The sequence below is a fragment of the Heterodontus francisci genome, chromosome 7 (assembly GCF_036365525.1).
Source record: "Heterodontus francisci isolate sHetFra1 chromosome 7, sHetFra1.hap1, whole genome shotgun sequence".
NCBI classification, from domain to species: Eukaryota; Metazoa; Chordata; class Chondrichthyes; order Heterodontiformes; family Heterodontidae; genus Heterodontus; species Heterodontus francisci.
Window position 1 is genome coordinate 25,601,693 of NC_090377.1, and position 16,550 is coordinate 25,618,242.

A 16,550-nucleotide genomic window follows, 5' to 3' on the forward strand; every position below is an offset into this window, starting at 1 on the left:
TCTGCACAAGTTCACACAAACAGCGATGTGATAATGACCAGATATCTATTATTAATGAAGTTGATTGAGAGATTAAGTACTGGCCGGGACACTGGGGATAACTCCCCTGCTCTTCTTCGAAATAGTGCCATGGGATCTTTTTTGTCCACCTGACAGGACATACAGGGCCTTAGTTTAACATCTCATCTCCAACACTGCTCCCTCAGTACTGCACTGGAGTGTCAGCCAACCTCTGGAGTGAGACTTGAACCTAAAATCTTCGAACTCAGAGATAACAGTGCTACAACTGAGACATGGCTGCGCATTAACTTTGTTGAAGTTTCTCAGCAAACATTCACAGTTACGGTCATGAATGTTGTTTCAGATCCAAAAATACTGAGTTTTAGCATAATTCTGAATTATTAACACAGCACCCTAAGTGGGATAAAAGAAACATGGCTAAGAAGGTAGTGCTATCACTTGGTGATAAAGCACTCACTTCATTTTAATGAGGGGATCCCAGGGACAGTATGGATGATAAAATTGTAAAACATGTTATTCTGACTAGTTATAACTTGATACCGGAAGTATACAGGCAAAAAGTTAAGATGCCGTGGAAAACCATCATAATGTCCTTACAGAAAATTAGTCACGGAATTGGTGAACACTTGTAAAGATGTTAGATGGGTAGGATATAACTATTTTTATGGAACGGTCTCTTTTGATGTTGAGGCAGTTTTAGGAGCAGTTCCAGAAAATGCATGAACATAGTTATTTGATCAGCAGTGCAGGGTTCTGAAGCAGCTGGCAAATGAGCTTATCATTTTGTGGTCTTGAAAGTGTCAGGAAACTGGTCCCATAGTTGGAAGTCAAATAGCCCATGCAATCCACCCAGTAAAGTGTTTGCTGAGTCAGAATGCAATATGAAACCAGAAACCAGAAGGATAAATGCCAGATAGATTAGGCTTTTTGAAAAGTAACCGAGTGGATCACAAAGCAACCAAATGCTAGAAGAATGTACAACTACAGCATAGTTAATTAAAATTTCAATCGTTATTGGCTTTCTGAACAAAATAAATAATATCCTTTTCACCTGAATATACCATTATAATCTATGCAAAGGTACTTTTGTATTGATAATGTGCCATCAGCAGGAGTGCAGTTCTCCCATCTTGGATGGTACCAGACAATATAAAGGAGGCAGGCTTTGCAGCACAACAGCATTCAGGACATAAAATCAAAAAAAGGAATGCTGGAAATACTCAGCAGGTCTGGTAGCATCTGTGGAGAGAGAAGCAGAATTAATGTTTCAGGTCAGTGACCCTTCATCAGAACGGACAGAGGCTAGAAATATAATAGGTTTAAAACAAGTAAAGCGGGGGTAGGGCAAGAGATAACAAAAGAGGTGTTGAGAGGACAAGGTCAGAGTGTTCAGGACTTAACTTTTCCAGGGTCGCAAGGCTCAATCAGCTCTTTGTTACGAGCCATCTGATGAGTCCTACAATTATTGGAGAGACACTGCCAGGTCTCTGCTCAATATACCCAGCACCAATATTAAACTACTTTAAGAGAAACAGTCTGCATTCAAAGATCAGGAACTAACATGACAATATAATACAATGAGGAGAAATTTCTTCACTCAAAGCATTGCAAATCTTTGCAATTCTCTACTCGAGAGCGCTGTGGATGCTCAGTTGTTGAGTACGTTCAAGACAACATATGAGAGATTTTTGGATACTCAGGGAATCATGGGATGTGAGGAAAGTGCAGAAAGGTGGAGTTGAGGTAGTAGATCATCCATAATTTTTACTGAATGGCGGAGCAGGTGCGAAGAGCTGAATGGCCTACTCCTGCTCCTATTTCTTATGCTCTTAGAAGTCACCACCCAATCAAATTATACCATGAGAGGGAATGCCAATAAAAATATTATGTACAAAAAGTACATTGAAGATGCACAGAAACTAAGAAATAATTAAATGAAACTGCTTGATCCCTGGTCTGACCTGGTGACATCTAGTGCCTTCTGAACCTTGGCCTGTACGGAACCTAGCAAATCAGCTCCCATCTTCTTTAAAAGCTGAGTCAGGAGCACAAACAGCCAATCCTGTAGGTCTTCCTTGTGGATGATGATGAAATCTACTAAAGTTTCCAAAAACATGCTGAATACCTAAAAGAAGAATGAATCTATTATAACCTTTGCTGTCATTTGACAGAAATGGAATGCCATGCATCAAGAAAACAGTTTGATGCTGCAATCAAACAATCTGCAGAAATAATCTGGTTAATTGATGAAGCGATTAAAAAGATATAACGTCTGTTGAAACAGAAATAAAGTACACCTAGACAGATGACAGGATATAAAATTGAAATACTCCATTCTCTGGTAGTACTATTCTTTAGCCACATGAATTTGAAGTGAAAACTTTGAACAATGCGATGTAGTATTTCTTAGTTGCAGTTCACACCATGAAACTGTACTTAAGGGACAGCGGGGTTCAAACATAGATCTTCTAATTCGAAGTTACATTTTAATTTTCACATTTGTAAAGAATAAGTTAGCTACTGGGCCTTCCAGTACGTAAAATAGTAACAGGAATATAGTTTACATTGCCACCTGGTGAAAATTAACATGGAAAGAAACCAGCAACAAGACCTCAAATTGCTTAATTTCTGCAGCTGAGCTCCAACTCATTCAAAATTAGTACATACCAATATTGCATTTAGAATCAAATTAAACAAAAATATGGCAATACCTACTCAATTTTATTTGACGTCTCTAGCATTCTGAAAAAATAATCTGCAGATACCTTCAGCAAACCAATGCTTAATGGCAAAAGGGAGGCGCCCTGCAAACGTGCACTTGATTTTGCAGCAGCTAACTGAGATTCATTATATTTCAGTAACATTTGAAACTAACTTTTCCTCAGAAAATAAGAATCTACTTTTCAAGGGCCCTATTATTTGTTAGTTTGTAGTAAACAGTAAAAGCAACACTTACTCTCTGTTGTGAGTTCCAACAAAGGACAGGACATGCAAGAAAACAAACCATTGATTAACGCAGTAGACTTAAAAGCAACAGTGCTTTGCAATGGTTACCGACATACATTATACACTTCATAATACACAGGCTTTTAGATAAAGCTAGGCAAATTGCAAACAAATTCTCACATCCAACAGTACTCTCTGCATGCCGAAACACATATTCCAGCATGTTAAGAATTCATCTTCAAAATCATATTTATTGTACTTTCATTTTCTGTAACAATTGAAAAATGCAACAATCACTTCTATTGAATATTTTTTTTAAATGTCTGTAAACTGCACCAACATTCAATAAGTAGGTTGTCAAATTAACATATTTTTGGACGCAAGAAAATCCTTTTAGGAAGTTTAAGTTAAATTTAACAAGATCAGCTTTAAAATACTACCTACTTGCTGCAAGCTATAAGAGGGTTAGAATAAAATTGTTACAGCACAGAAGTGTCTGTGCTGGCTCTCCTAAGGAGCAATTCACATATTGCCACTCCTCTGCCCCCTTCCCACAGTGATTACTGAATAAACACTTTTAAAGTTGAATCCCTAAAGCAAAATATACAAGTTAATTTTTTAAAAAACAATAACTTTAAAAATTGCATCTTTCCTGATAGTCAACCCTTCAACAGAGCTACCTTTGCAAATGCCCTGTATTGCTATAAACAAGGAAATAATAAAACAGCTTATTTCTGAAAACAATCTTCCACATTATGGTCAATGTATACAAATACTCAAAATGTGACATGCTTTCACACAAAGCACAGAGCTGTTTACATGTACATGCAAGAGGTTGCTTGCAAAAACTCTCAGTAGAAGTTACCTTGCTATGAGGATCTGCAAACATACGGGTGAAGATCTCACACAACCGCTTCAATTCAACACGGCTACAAAGTAAATGAATATATAATGTGCAGATTATTACAGTTTAGTAAGTCACATTAGCTCAAGCAGAAATACAAATTGTAGCAATAGAAACAAGAAATATAGTTTTGCCTTTGCTTTAACACATTTCGCACAGAATAATTTAAATTTTTTGTTGTCTTTTAAATGACCTTGGTCAGCATTTTGTTAATGAAGGTTCACATGCATATAGCGTTTTTTTTATATGGCAAATTTTATGCAGCTTAAAGAGAAAACTACAATTACACAAGTTATTTCTGTGAGATTATATTTCAAAATTTATGGGTGAAACTTCGGTTCACATGCAGTCAACCGGTCTGATTTTACCCAACAGTTCAGTTTGAAATGTCAGCTTGGTGGATTCAAACACTCGCACCTAGATTTTCTGGCAGCATTTCAAGCTATTCTAATAACAGCATGAACCCATTTTAAACTAGTTAATGCTAACATTAATAATGTCAACTGGAAAATCCCAAATTTGAATCAGTCTAACTTACCGCATTAACCAGACCTCCGGCTACCTTTTTTTAAAGAAAGTCTAGTTATATAATTAAGTTATTACAGTGACAGATTCTAACATTCTAACATATCAGGTTATTAGAATAATCAAGTAGTTTGAGAAGCAGAGTTGAAAAGATCCTTCAACCTGATAGTATATTTTCCAAAGCCGTACCTTAATGTCCTCTGACTTTTCAATAGATTTTGAAGGCCGACAAGACCTTCTTTCCTCTCAGACCAATTTGAGCTAGCACAGTGGTTTAAGACCTCAGCCACATCCTCTGTCTGGCGCAAGTAGTGTGGAATGCCGCCATTTCTGGAGCCATAAGACCGCTCTGAACAAGCGCTAGATGCATCGCTGTTTGCATCATCATCAGAGTACATTCCATATGGTTCATATCGTCTTCTCACAGGTTTTTTCTAAAAACAAAAACAAAGCATCGTTTTCTTCATCTCATACACAAAAAAAGTACATATATGTTCTCAATATGCATATTGTAAACACACATTTTAACATGAATCTTTGTATTTTGCTTGTTGAACAAAAACTAAGCCGAACAGAACTTCAGGCAAATAGTTCAAAGTATTGTAATAGCATAACCATGTGGGATACCAAAGCTATCTGTTTTATTAGGATTATTCTAATCCGAAAATGAGAAAACTAGCATCCCTGCAGACTTTGCACCTATATAGCAAAACCAGACGATTGTAAAAGCATTACAATCATTATTATTTTGAGTCACATGCTCTTAGTCGCTCCACTGAAACCTTTTTTTTAAAAACAAGTGCATGTACATGAGTAAAACAACTCTGGCTAAACTTTATTGCTTTATGCTTTCATCACAAATTTTAAAGCATTTTTTTGAAAAGAAAAAGTGAAAGTGACATCTAATTTAAATAGTATTCAGAAAAGGGAATAAAAGTTTGTTCTTAAATGTACTGCCTACTTAAAAAGGGGATATGTCACAGTTTAAGCTGTGACAAAATATATTTTCATAAATATGTAACTAAATTATTCTTTCAATATGGTTTCCGAGGTAAATTACACTTAACAGGCTGAATTTATAACGCTCTCCACCGATCTTGGCAGTGAGCTTCAAAAACGGCCTAGCCCACGTGAGAGATGTGCGCCGTTGAGCCTCCGCGATATTAAGCGCAGTGGCTCATTTACATGGAGGGGGTCAGAACACCCGCCCCCAATGACGTAGAGTGGGCGGGCACACCATCCCCAGCAACGGCGTCTGGCACCATTTTTAAAGGGCTTCAAGCCCTTTGGATTCATTTCAAATTTTTTTTGACAAGGTACAGATGGGTAAAAATTATTAAAACTTTATCAGTTTAACCCCCCCTCTTCCACACCCCACACCCCAGTGAGTAATCAATAACCCTTTCCAGCCAAAAAAATAAAAATTTTGATTCTGACCTTCCCCGCCTCGAACTCTCTCCACTTTACCCTTCAACCCCTTCTCACCATCCCATCCACCAATCGTGTAAATTCGTCTTCCCTAACCCCGGGCCCTGAAACTTTCACTCCTCCCCCCTCCCCACCAGTATTCCGCCTTAGATCTCTGAACGGAGATCTGAAGGCGCAGGACTTCCGGCAACCAGCCCGAATATCGGCGTGCGACAGCCGTCGTGACGAGGTAAGTAAGTATGCTTTAATTAACATTTATTTAAATATTTGAATGAAGTTTCCGTCGCCGAGCGGTGGTGGGGGGGGGTTGCCACGAGGACTCGCCGCCGGCAGTAAAATGGGGTGCGCCCTTCCCGGTGTCGAGCCCCATGGCGGACCTCTCCCAGAGGTATTTTCCAGGTCTCCTGCCACAAACCTCAACAGGAGGCTGGTAAAAAATCAAGCCCTGCCCAGGTTCTTTGTCCCAGTCATTGTTTTGCTTATATGTTTTGAAAAGACAGCATCTAAAGAAGTGTTGCACAGAAATACACAGGTTATATTATGAAAACAGGCGATTCAGCCCAAACAGCCTATTAATGTACCTTAATTCCCTGCCCCACTCCCACCTGTCTTTGGTCTCCTACACTATTCTCATGAAGCTCAATGAAAGCTCAAGGAACAGCATTTCATCCTTGAATTAGGCACTTTACAGCCTTCTCTCAACATTTAGTTACACAATTTCAGATCATAACGACTGCTCCCATTTTTCACACAGCAGGCATCAGTAATGATTTACTGTTGCCATTTACAACATCTCTAGACCCATCTTTTGTTTCTTTGCTTGTCCCATTACCATCGCCCTTTTGCCTTGCAAATCATCCCCTTTGGCATATCTCTCCTGCATTCGACCCCATCACAGACATTCCCTTTCTATTTTTCCCTTCCCCTGCCTGTGCTTAAAGCCTATTACATCTCTAACATTTTCCAATTCTGATGAAAGGTCAATTGCTAACTCAATTTCTCTCTTCACAGATGCGGCCTGACCTGCTGAGTATTTCCAGCATTTTGTTTTTATGTCAGATTTCCAGCCACAGAACTTTGCTTTTGCAACTGTGTAAAGTTGTTCCTCCTGCTCTGTTCTAAATTTCTTACATTTAATCTTGTATCTATGGGCCCTCTTTCTAGGCTCAATTGTACTGCTTCCATTTATCCTGTCCCATCCTTTTATATAGTGTTAAACAACTGAATCATCTCTCTTTGTAGTCTGTACTGTTCACAGATTTAAAAAATTCACAAGGCTTTCTTCCTTTTATGCAATTCCTCACACCAAGCAGCATTCTAGCGATTCTATACTGTACACTCTCTAAAGTTTCATTGAACTTCATTGAAGACATTGAACTTCCATCTTCCACTTTATAGCCCATTCCCCAATCTATCAATATCTCATTGCAACTTATTTTGGTCTTCTAAATAATGATTTCACCATATGCAAATTTCAACACCATTCTTCTTGGCCTCCACTCAATCATTGATATACACAGTGAGCTGAAGTGATGCCAAGAGTGAATCCTATGGGACACAACTTGGGGTTAATGTACAAAGAACAAAGAAGAAAATTACAGCACAGGAACAGGCCCTTCGGCCCTCCAAGCCTGCGCCGATCCAGATCCTCTATCTAAACATGTCGCCTATTTTCTAAGGGTCTGTATCTCTTTTCTTCCTGCCCATTCATGTATCTGTTTAGATACATCTTAAAAGACGCTATCGTGCCCGCGTCTACCACCTCCGCTGGCAACGCGTTCCAGGCACCCACCATCCTCTGCGTAAAGAACTTTCCACGCATATCCCCCCTAAACTTTTCCCCTTTCACTTTGAACTCGTGACCCCTAGTAATTGAATCCCCCACTCTAGGAAAAAGCTTCTTGCTATCCACCCTGTCTATACCTCTCATGATTTTGTACACCTCAATCAGGTCCCCCCTCAACCTCCGTCTTTCTAATGAAAATAATCCTAATCTGCTCAACCTCTCTTCATAGCTAGCGCCCTCCATACCAGGCAACATCCTGGTGAACCTCCTCTGCACCCTCTCCAAAGCATCTACATCCTTTTGGTAATGTGGTGACCAGAACTGCACGCAGTATTCCAAATGTGGCCGAACCAAAGTCTTATACAACTGTAACATGACCTGCCAACCCTTGTATTCAATACCCCGTCCGATGAAGGAAAGCATGCCGTATGCCTTCTTGACCACTCTATTGACCTGCGTTGCCACCTTCAGGGAACAATAGACCTGAACACCCAAATCTCTCTGTACATCAATTTTCCCCAGGACTTTTCCATTTACTGTATAATTGTATATATGTAGGATTAGTATAAATGAGTGGGTGATGGTCGGCACAGACTCGGTGGGCCGAAGGGCCTGTTTCAGTGCTGTATCTCTCTATGACTCTATGACAACTACTTCCAACCACTCTTCAAAAAAAAAGACTGCCTGTTCTGAGATTTTTAATCTACAGTATTCTCTGAAGGGGAAAAGGCAGTGATGCAGTGATAATGTCACTGGAATAGTCATCCAGAGGCTCAGGCTAAGGCCCTGGGGAAACAGGTTCAAGTCCCACCATGGCAGCTGGTGGAATTTAGATTTAATAAAAAAAACTGAAATTGAAATCTAGGGATGAATTTTATAATCTTATTTAATCATTTTTAATCTTAAAAGACACGGCGCATGCACGAAGTGCGTACCGCTGAGTCTCCGTGATATTTCGCGGGGGCTCATTTAAATGGAGGGGGCGGAACAGCCGCCCCCAATTGCATACAGGGGGCAGTCGCTCCATCCCTAGCAACGGCGGCTGGCACCACCGCGCAGGCGCCATTTTTAAAAGGCTTCAAGCCCTTAGGAAAAAAATTGAATTTTTCAAGTTAATGTGCGTTTTCTTAAAAAAAAAAAATTAAAAGCTAGATGCCCTTTCCCAACCTCACCACCCACCCCCCACAACAATGTTTTTTTTGGCCCATTATGAAAATTAACTTCATTCTCAACCCGAACTTTACCCCCTAAGTTAGTCACATTTGCCCTTCAACCCCTTCCCACCATCCCCACAGCCAACACAAAGTGGTTTTCCTGCGTTTTCAATAGCTAAAAAGTGGCAGATGGAAGATCAATGTCAGCGTGAGGTAAAGTATTATGATTTTAAAAAGCAGTAATTATACACTAAATGGAAGTAGGCTCCATGCTATGTAAAGGCAGAGAGATTTAAGTATGCAGGCTCACAGGACATTAAAAGCAACACCCTGGCTAGATAAGGCTGTTTATATATTTTTAAAAAGTGAACAGAATTCTAGGTTTTATCGCGAGGTATAGAATAGAAAAGCCAAAGCTAAGGAAGATCCTACGTAAAATTTTCAGACCTCAGTTAGAGGGCTGTTGCAGTATTGGGCTTCACAATTTAGGAAGAATATTGAAACTTGAGAGAGGATACAATATAGAATCATTAGAATGCTGCGTGATGCGAGAAATTACATAAAAGGAAGAAAGCCTTGTAAATTTTTTTAAATTGTTGTAAAAAGCCATCTGGTTCACTAACAGGAAGGAAATCTGGTGTCCTTACCTGGCCTGGCCTACATGCGACTCCAAACCCGCAGCAATCTGGTTGAAATGGCCGAGCAAGCCACTCAGTTGTCAAGGGCAACAAACGCTGGGTGGCCAGTGATGCCCACATTGCATGAAATTTTTTTTTAAATTTTCATTGCAGCTTATTTTTCTGGTCTCCAGTATTCTTCCTCACCTGGACCCCTTCCTTTGGCCTCTTACCCTCTCTAGATCTTTTCAATGAGAACTTCTGGTAGGACATCAGCCATCTTAGTTTTTTTTGTACCCCTCACTCACTTTAACCTCTCTCTCTCCTCAACTTGCAGTAAACCGTTTTCTTAGGTCCAACCCTAACATTGTCATCAAACTTGCTGACAAGAGTGGCGCTGTTGTTGTCTAGCATATTGACTTACGAACATACGAATTAGGAACAGGAGTAGGCCACTCGGCCCTTTGAGCCTGCTCCGCCATTCAATAAGCTCATGGCTGAACTGATTACATTTCCACATATCCCCAATAACCTTCCACCCCCTTGCTTATCAAGAATCTATCTACCTCTGCCTTAAAAATATTCAAAGGCTCTACTTCCACTCCCTTTTGAGGAAGAGAATTCCAAAGACTCACGACCCTCAGGAAATAATTCTCATCTGTCTTAAATGGGCGAGCCCTTATTTTTAAACAGTTACCCCTCGTTCTAGATTCTCTCACAAGGGGAAACATTCTTTCCACACCCACCGTCAAAACCCCTCAGGATCTTATATGTTTTAATATAAGGTTTTAAGACTCTACCTAACAGAGGCCGAAGACCGACTCTCCGACACTTCCTCCTACATCCCCCTAGACTATGACCCCACCACCGAACATCAAACCATTGTTTCCAAGACTGTCACTGACTTCATCTCCTCTGGAGATCTTCCCTTCACGGCCACCAGTCTCATGGTCCCCCAACCCTGAAAAATCTGCTTCGACCCCCTTCTCAAGATCCACAAACAGGACTGCTCTGGTGGACCCATCTTTTCAGCCTGTTGCTGCCCCATTGAAGTGATTTCTTCCTATCTTAGCTATCTTTTCTCCCCTTGTCTAGTCTCTTCCCAGCTACATCCATGACTCTTCTGATGCCCTCTGACACTAACAGTTTCCAGCTTCCTGATCCTAACTATCTCCTCTAACATGGATATCCAATTCTTCTACACCTCCAACCCCACCAGGACTGAGAGCGCTTCTTCCTTCAACAGAGGCCTGACCAGTCTCCATCCACCACTACCCTGCTCCATCCGGCTGAACTTGTTCTCACATTGAACAATTTTTCCTTCAACTTTACTCACTTACTCCAAAAAAAAAAGTGTTGCTATGGGTATCCACATGGGTCCCAGTCATGCCTACCTTTTTGTGGCATTTATGGAACATTGTTTCTGCCAGTCCTATTCAGGCCCCCTCCCATCATTTTCTGGCATGTGATGACTATCAGTGCAGTTTCCTACTGCCACCCTGAACTGGAAAATTTCACAGACTTTGCTTCCAATCACCTTGTCTTGTTTTCACATGGTCTATCTCTGACTCTTCCCTTCTCTTTCTTTACTTCTCTGTCTATCCCCAGAAATAAACAGTATTCACTATAAGCACACTGACTCCCACAGTCACGTTATTTACACTGTCACAGCCCGTTTCCCATAAAGACTCTATTCCATTCTCCCAGTTTCTCTGTCTCCATCGCATCTGTTCAGACAATGCAACCTTCCATACTAGCAGTTCAGATATGTCTTCCTTTATCCTAAACTGAGGATTCCCCACCCCCACTGTGGTTGACAGGGCTCTCGACCGTGTCCGTACTATTTCACGTGGTTCTGCACCCACCCCTTCCCCTCCCACCCAGGACGATAGAGGTCCCCTTGTCCTCACCTTCCACTCCATCAGCCTCCACATTCAACAGATCATCCTGTGCCATTTCCACCACCTCCAGCATGATGCCACCAAACACATCTTCCCTTTACCTTCTCTTTCAGCTTTCCGAAGGGACCATTCCTTCCTTGACACCCTGGTCCACTCCTCAGTTACCCCAACACCCCCTTTATTTTCCTACTGCATCTTTCCATGCAAGCACAGATGCAACACCTGCCCTTTTAACTCCTTCCTTCTCACTGTCCAAAGCCCCAAAGACTCCTTCCAGGTGAAATAGCAATTTATGTGTACTTCTTTCAATTTGGTCTACTATATTCGCTGATCACAATTCGGTCTGCTATACATTGGGAGACTGGGTGATCACTTTGTGGAACACATCCATTCAGCCTGCAAGTGTGACCCCGAGCTTCCAGTTGCCTGTCATTTTAATGGTTTTTCTTTCCCGTTTCTCTCATATTTTCTTGCTTTTGGACAGCAAATATTCAGGACATTGCTATTCACAACTCCACTAGACACATCTTTTGTTCCATTACCACTCTCTTTGGCCTTGCACCATAAAACCTTTTGTCATTTAATCCCTCCTGCCCTGCACCCTATCAAAGACCTTCTCTTTTGCTGTTCTTCTTACCTTCCCCCATTTCAGTCACTCAAAACCTATTACATTTCTAACCTTTCCCAGTTCTGATGAAAGGCCACAGACCTGAAATGCTAACTCTATCTCTTCACAGATAGCGTCAGACCTGCTGAGTGTTTCCAGCATTTTCAGTTTTTATTCCAGATTTCTAGCATCCGCAGTATTTTGCTTTTGCAATTTTTAATGTAGTTTGCTTTTCTTCACTTACTCTTGACCTTCTCTTATAATCTCCTATCTGATACCTTGTCAGACACTTTCCTAAAATCCACGTACACTACATTGCATTTCCTCCATCACATCATATAATTAGGTAGATATAATATATTTAAGTGTTAAAATTCCCTCAGCACGCTTGTAACTGCGAAACATTTTCTTTAGTCCAGTTAGATGGTTCCACGAAAGCCCTGCTTACTGCCTCAATTTAGTAAAGGATATTTCCCATCATAAAACGTAGTTTTCCTTCTTTCTCTCCCTCACATACATCAGTAGCCATAACAGCAATCAACTGTCGCAGTAATAGTGTTGTGCAATACAAACTAAACCTCGAAAAATGAAAAACTTGTCGAGATTCATGGCAGGCCTCATCCGGACCCATCTTCAGGTCCCCCCCCCCCTCTGCCGCGGATCATGATGTCGGGGGCTTGGTAAAGTTCAGCTCTACGTGTGGATGATACAGTCTTGTCATTGCTTCCGGTACTACATTATGTAAGGGGTCTTAAACTGACCTGTATGAATGCATGGCTTTAAATTTTAGTACTTGTTTTGGGAACAGAGTTCGAAAAAAATGAATGTTCTCCTGCCACAGCCCACTGGGGATAATTGTAACCTAACCCACTCAGTGGGAAACTAACTGCATCAGATTGACTGACCATTTTACACCCTGTCTGTTTTTACTGTCCAATGACTTCAAAATCAGGAAGGGTATAAAACAGGCACCAATTCAATCCTGTCAGTTTCCCACCAGGTGGGTTAGGTTAAAATTAACTCCATGCTTTTGTGCACATAATTAATTTAACAACTTAGTTAATGCCATACCTTACAAAAGGCAAATATCAAAAGCATGCTATAATACATAAAACAACAGATCTTTAGATATGAAAAATAAAGTACTGTGGAGTATCTATTGTGTTAATATTTATCTGGTTCTCATTAAGGTTATGAATATTTGTGGAGAATGAACAGCAGATTACTAATCTGGGGACAGTTTTCTGCTTTGGGCCTAGATCCACTGAGGACTAGCAAAAAACCAAATAGTGCAGATGCTGGAAATCTGAAAAAAACCAACAAATTGCTGGAAATAAATAGCACCCATCTGTGGAGAGATCAGGCAAGGTAATGATTCTCAAAACAGCGTTGAAAGATGAATCCACACCAGAAACATACACTTATCTGTTCTGACTGAGCTACTGTGTTTCTCCAGTATTTTCTGTTTTTGCTTCACCAAGGACTGGGTTGAGACTAGCCAACCTAATTTCCAATTAAGCTCAAAAAGCCAACGGAAGACACTTTCATCCCCCCCAGTCTGGGTTGAATTTAAACAGATCCCAGAGGTGAAAAAAAAAAGCGTGTTAACCCACTGCATTATCCAATTCCCCCCTTTACAATAACTTCACAGTTGCAGTTTGTTTGCTATAACCATCTAATCAGCTCAGGACTGCACCAATTGTTACTATGCATCTGCATGATACATGAATACCACAGTAGTTTTGAGGCTTATAAGTTCTCTTATGTGACAACAAGCAATTTTGTAATGCAGTCTCAGACATCCACAACTCTATATACAATGCACATTTGATCTGTTATTGTATGCATTCTAACAGTCTGGAAGAATAAAAACAGCAAAGAAACAACAGAATGATTGGTGAAGAAAACGGGATCAAAAAGCACTACTACCTTAGTCCTGGAGTCTCCTAATAGCTGATTGCAGCAAGACAATTTTGAGGGGAGAAAGTAGAAAGAATCATGTCAAAAGGAGAATAATTGAATATTTTCACAGTAGAAGAACAATGAATCCATTAAAGCAAATTAAACACAAAACAGATAAGACATTTGAAAGATGATTTTGAGATGCTTACTTTCAGAAATACTTAAACAAATTGAGGCAGGGGAAATACCAAAATCCTGTTACCATACCAACAAATGACATGAATATGGTAGAGTGTGGCTAATGTTCATCGTGCCTTTGTACAGGTCAATGTTACAATAATTGTCTTTGGTTACTTTGTCAGACAAGAAACTTACTCCAAGAATATGTTCAACTTATGGGAACTGAAGCATTAAAATCCATTCCATAGCAATGGCCTAATTGTAACTGTATCTGGCACTTTTCAATACCAGAAGTTAATGCCCCAGATAACAAAAACTTTCATTTTATTTAGTTTAAATGGGGCGGGGGCAGTGGAGGGGTCTGACTTCCCATGGTTCCCCCAAGCTTTGGAATGTGGAGACACAGAGCAAGGAAGAGAAGGCAAAAGGAAGGGTGCAGGGAGAGGAGGCGGCCTCAGGGAAGGAGGAGAATAAAAAGAGATGAGAGCATGAGGAGAGACTGAGAAGAGGGCAAGAAAAGAGAGAGTGAGAGTGAGAAAGAAAAAAAGCGAGTGAGAAAAGAGAGACAGAGAGTCTACCCCCTTCCTCAGCAAGGTCAACATATCATCTCAAAGGCGATTCCACAGAAAAAGCAACTGCTGTTTACAAGAATAAGACTGTAGTATTAATGACACAACAATCTGAAGGACATCCAACATCACTGTTGCGAAAAAAAAGTAAAAACTCGCAATTTACAGAAAAGCAATTGTTCGGGAAAAAAAGCAAGGAAAATTAAATTATATATACTCGCTTGGTGATGATGTGCTCCACAATTGGTCAGCCAGTGTTGATAAGATTTACATGAATGAGGGCAAACCTGGGCATGCTACTGGATGGTGGCCATTATGCAAGGATTTATAATGCCGCAAATGAGTTAACAATCTGGGAAAGATTTGTTGTGGGGAAGACATTAAGACTGTACCAAATTCAAAACTGTCCAAAAAAAATTGAGTCTCAAATTCCACCAGTCAACAATATAAAACGGTCAAGAACGAGTGTGTAATTTGATGCAAAAATGCTAGAATGATTGACAGCTAAAGTAGGCCTTTTAAAAAAAAATTAATAATTGCACTTGAAAAAGGTACCACTTTTAAGACTGGACTTGCAATTCAGTTTTGCAGTTAACTACTTAATTATTTATTACCAAGGCATCTGCAACTGCAGCCTCCACCTCTGTGCTTGTGTTGAGAACTCTCATGGCATTTACTGTGGTAGGCAATCGGCCAGCTTGTCCAAGCCCATATCGATCTAATAAAAATGAAAATATAAAGTTAAACTAACAGAGTTATTAAAAGCAAGTTATGCTCCTCAAGTTACACTAACGTGGCCCACAAGAGCAGTTATTGTGACGAGCAGTTTTAACCACTCTATTTAAAGCTGAACACAACACATGCAACCTTAAATCAGAAATTACTTCTCACTTCACTCCTACCCAAACAAACTTCAATAATGATGCAACTAAAAGAGTAATGAAAGTTTGGCCAACAATCCTGCAGAATGTTAAGATTATTCCTAATTATATTGGAATAGCTTTCAAATAGGAGGAAGCTAATTTTTGATTTGAATACATCTGATGCAAAAAATATTTTCACTTTGCGAATGTACCATATTTTTGAGAATTTTAATGCCAATCTGTGGATGCACAGGGATCAATTTCTGGGCTCACCAGGGTCTGTGTGGATGAACAGGTATCACAGAATCACAGAATAATACAGTGCAGAAGAGGCCCTTCGGCCCATCGAGTCTGCACCGATGCATTAAAACACCTGACCTGTCTACCTAATCCCATTTGCCAGCACTTGGCCCATAGCCTTGAATGTTATGACGTGCCAAGTGCTCATCCAGGTACTTTTTAAAGGATGTGAGGCAACCTGCCTCTACCACCCTCCCAGGCAGGGCATTCCAGACCATCATCACCCTCTGGGTAAAAAAGTTCTTCCTCAAGTCCCCCTTAAACCTCCCGCCCCTCACCTTAAACTTGTGACCCCTCGTAACTGACCCTTCAACTAAGGGGAACAGCTGCTCCCTATCCACCCTGTCCATGCCCCTCATAATCTTGTACACCTCGATCAGGTTACCCCTCAGTTTTCTCTGCTCCAGCGAAAACAACCCAAGCCACCCAACCTCTCTTCATAGCTTAAATGTTCCATCCCAGGCACCATCCTGGTGAATCGCCTCTGCACCCCCTCCAATGCAATCACATCCTTCCTATAATGTGCCGACCAGAATTGCACACAGTTCTGTACAACTTCAACATGACCTCCCTGCTTTTGTAATCTATGCCTCGATTGATAAAGGCAAGTGTCCCATATGCCTTTTTCACCACCCTATTAACCTGCCCTTCTGCCTTCAGAGATCTATGGACAAACACGCCAAGGTCCCTTCATTCCTCGGAACTTCCCAGTGTCAGGCCATTCATTGAATATTTCAGTGTCACATTATTCCTTCCAACATGCATCACCTCACACTTTTCAGCGTTAAATTCCATCTGCCACTTTTCTGCCCATTTGACCATCCCGTCTATATCTTCCTGTAACCTA

At 40.7% G+C, this 16,550-nt stretch overlaps 1 protein-coding gene across 9 annotated transcripts in view; it reads right to left on the reverse strand.

Moving 5' to 3' along the window:
- clasp1a (cytoplasmic linker associated protein 1a) overlaps window positions 1-16,550 on the reverse strand; it is a 367,909-nt gene that overhangs the window by 97,127 nt on the left and 254,232 nt on the right. For 7 of the 9 annotated variants that reach the window (XM_068034903.1, XM_068034902.1, XM_068034909.1 and 4 more), the window contains 5 exons: window positions 15,155-15,258; window positions 13,819-13,842; window positions 4,586-4,830; window positions 3,833-3,896; window positions 1,983-2,146 (listed from right to left, as the gene is read on the reverse strand). In XM_068034903.1, coding sequence (XP_067891004.1) covers window positions 1,983-2,146; window positions 3,833-3,896; window positions 4,586-4,830; window positions 13,819-13,842; window positions 15,155-15,258 — 601 coding nt within the window. The remainder of the gene's footprint in view (window positions 1-1,982; window positions 2,147-3,832; window positions 3,897-4,585; window positions 4,831-13,818; window positions 13,843-15,154; window positions 15,259-16,550) is intronic. The other 2 variants (XM_068034908.1, XM_068034905.1) reach the window with 1 other exon arrangement.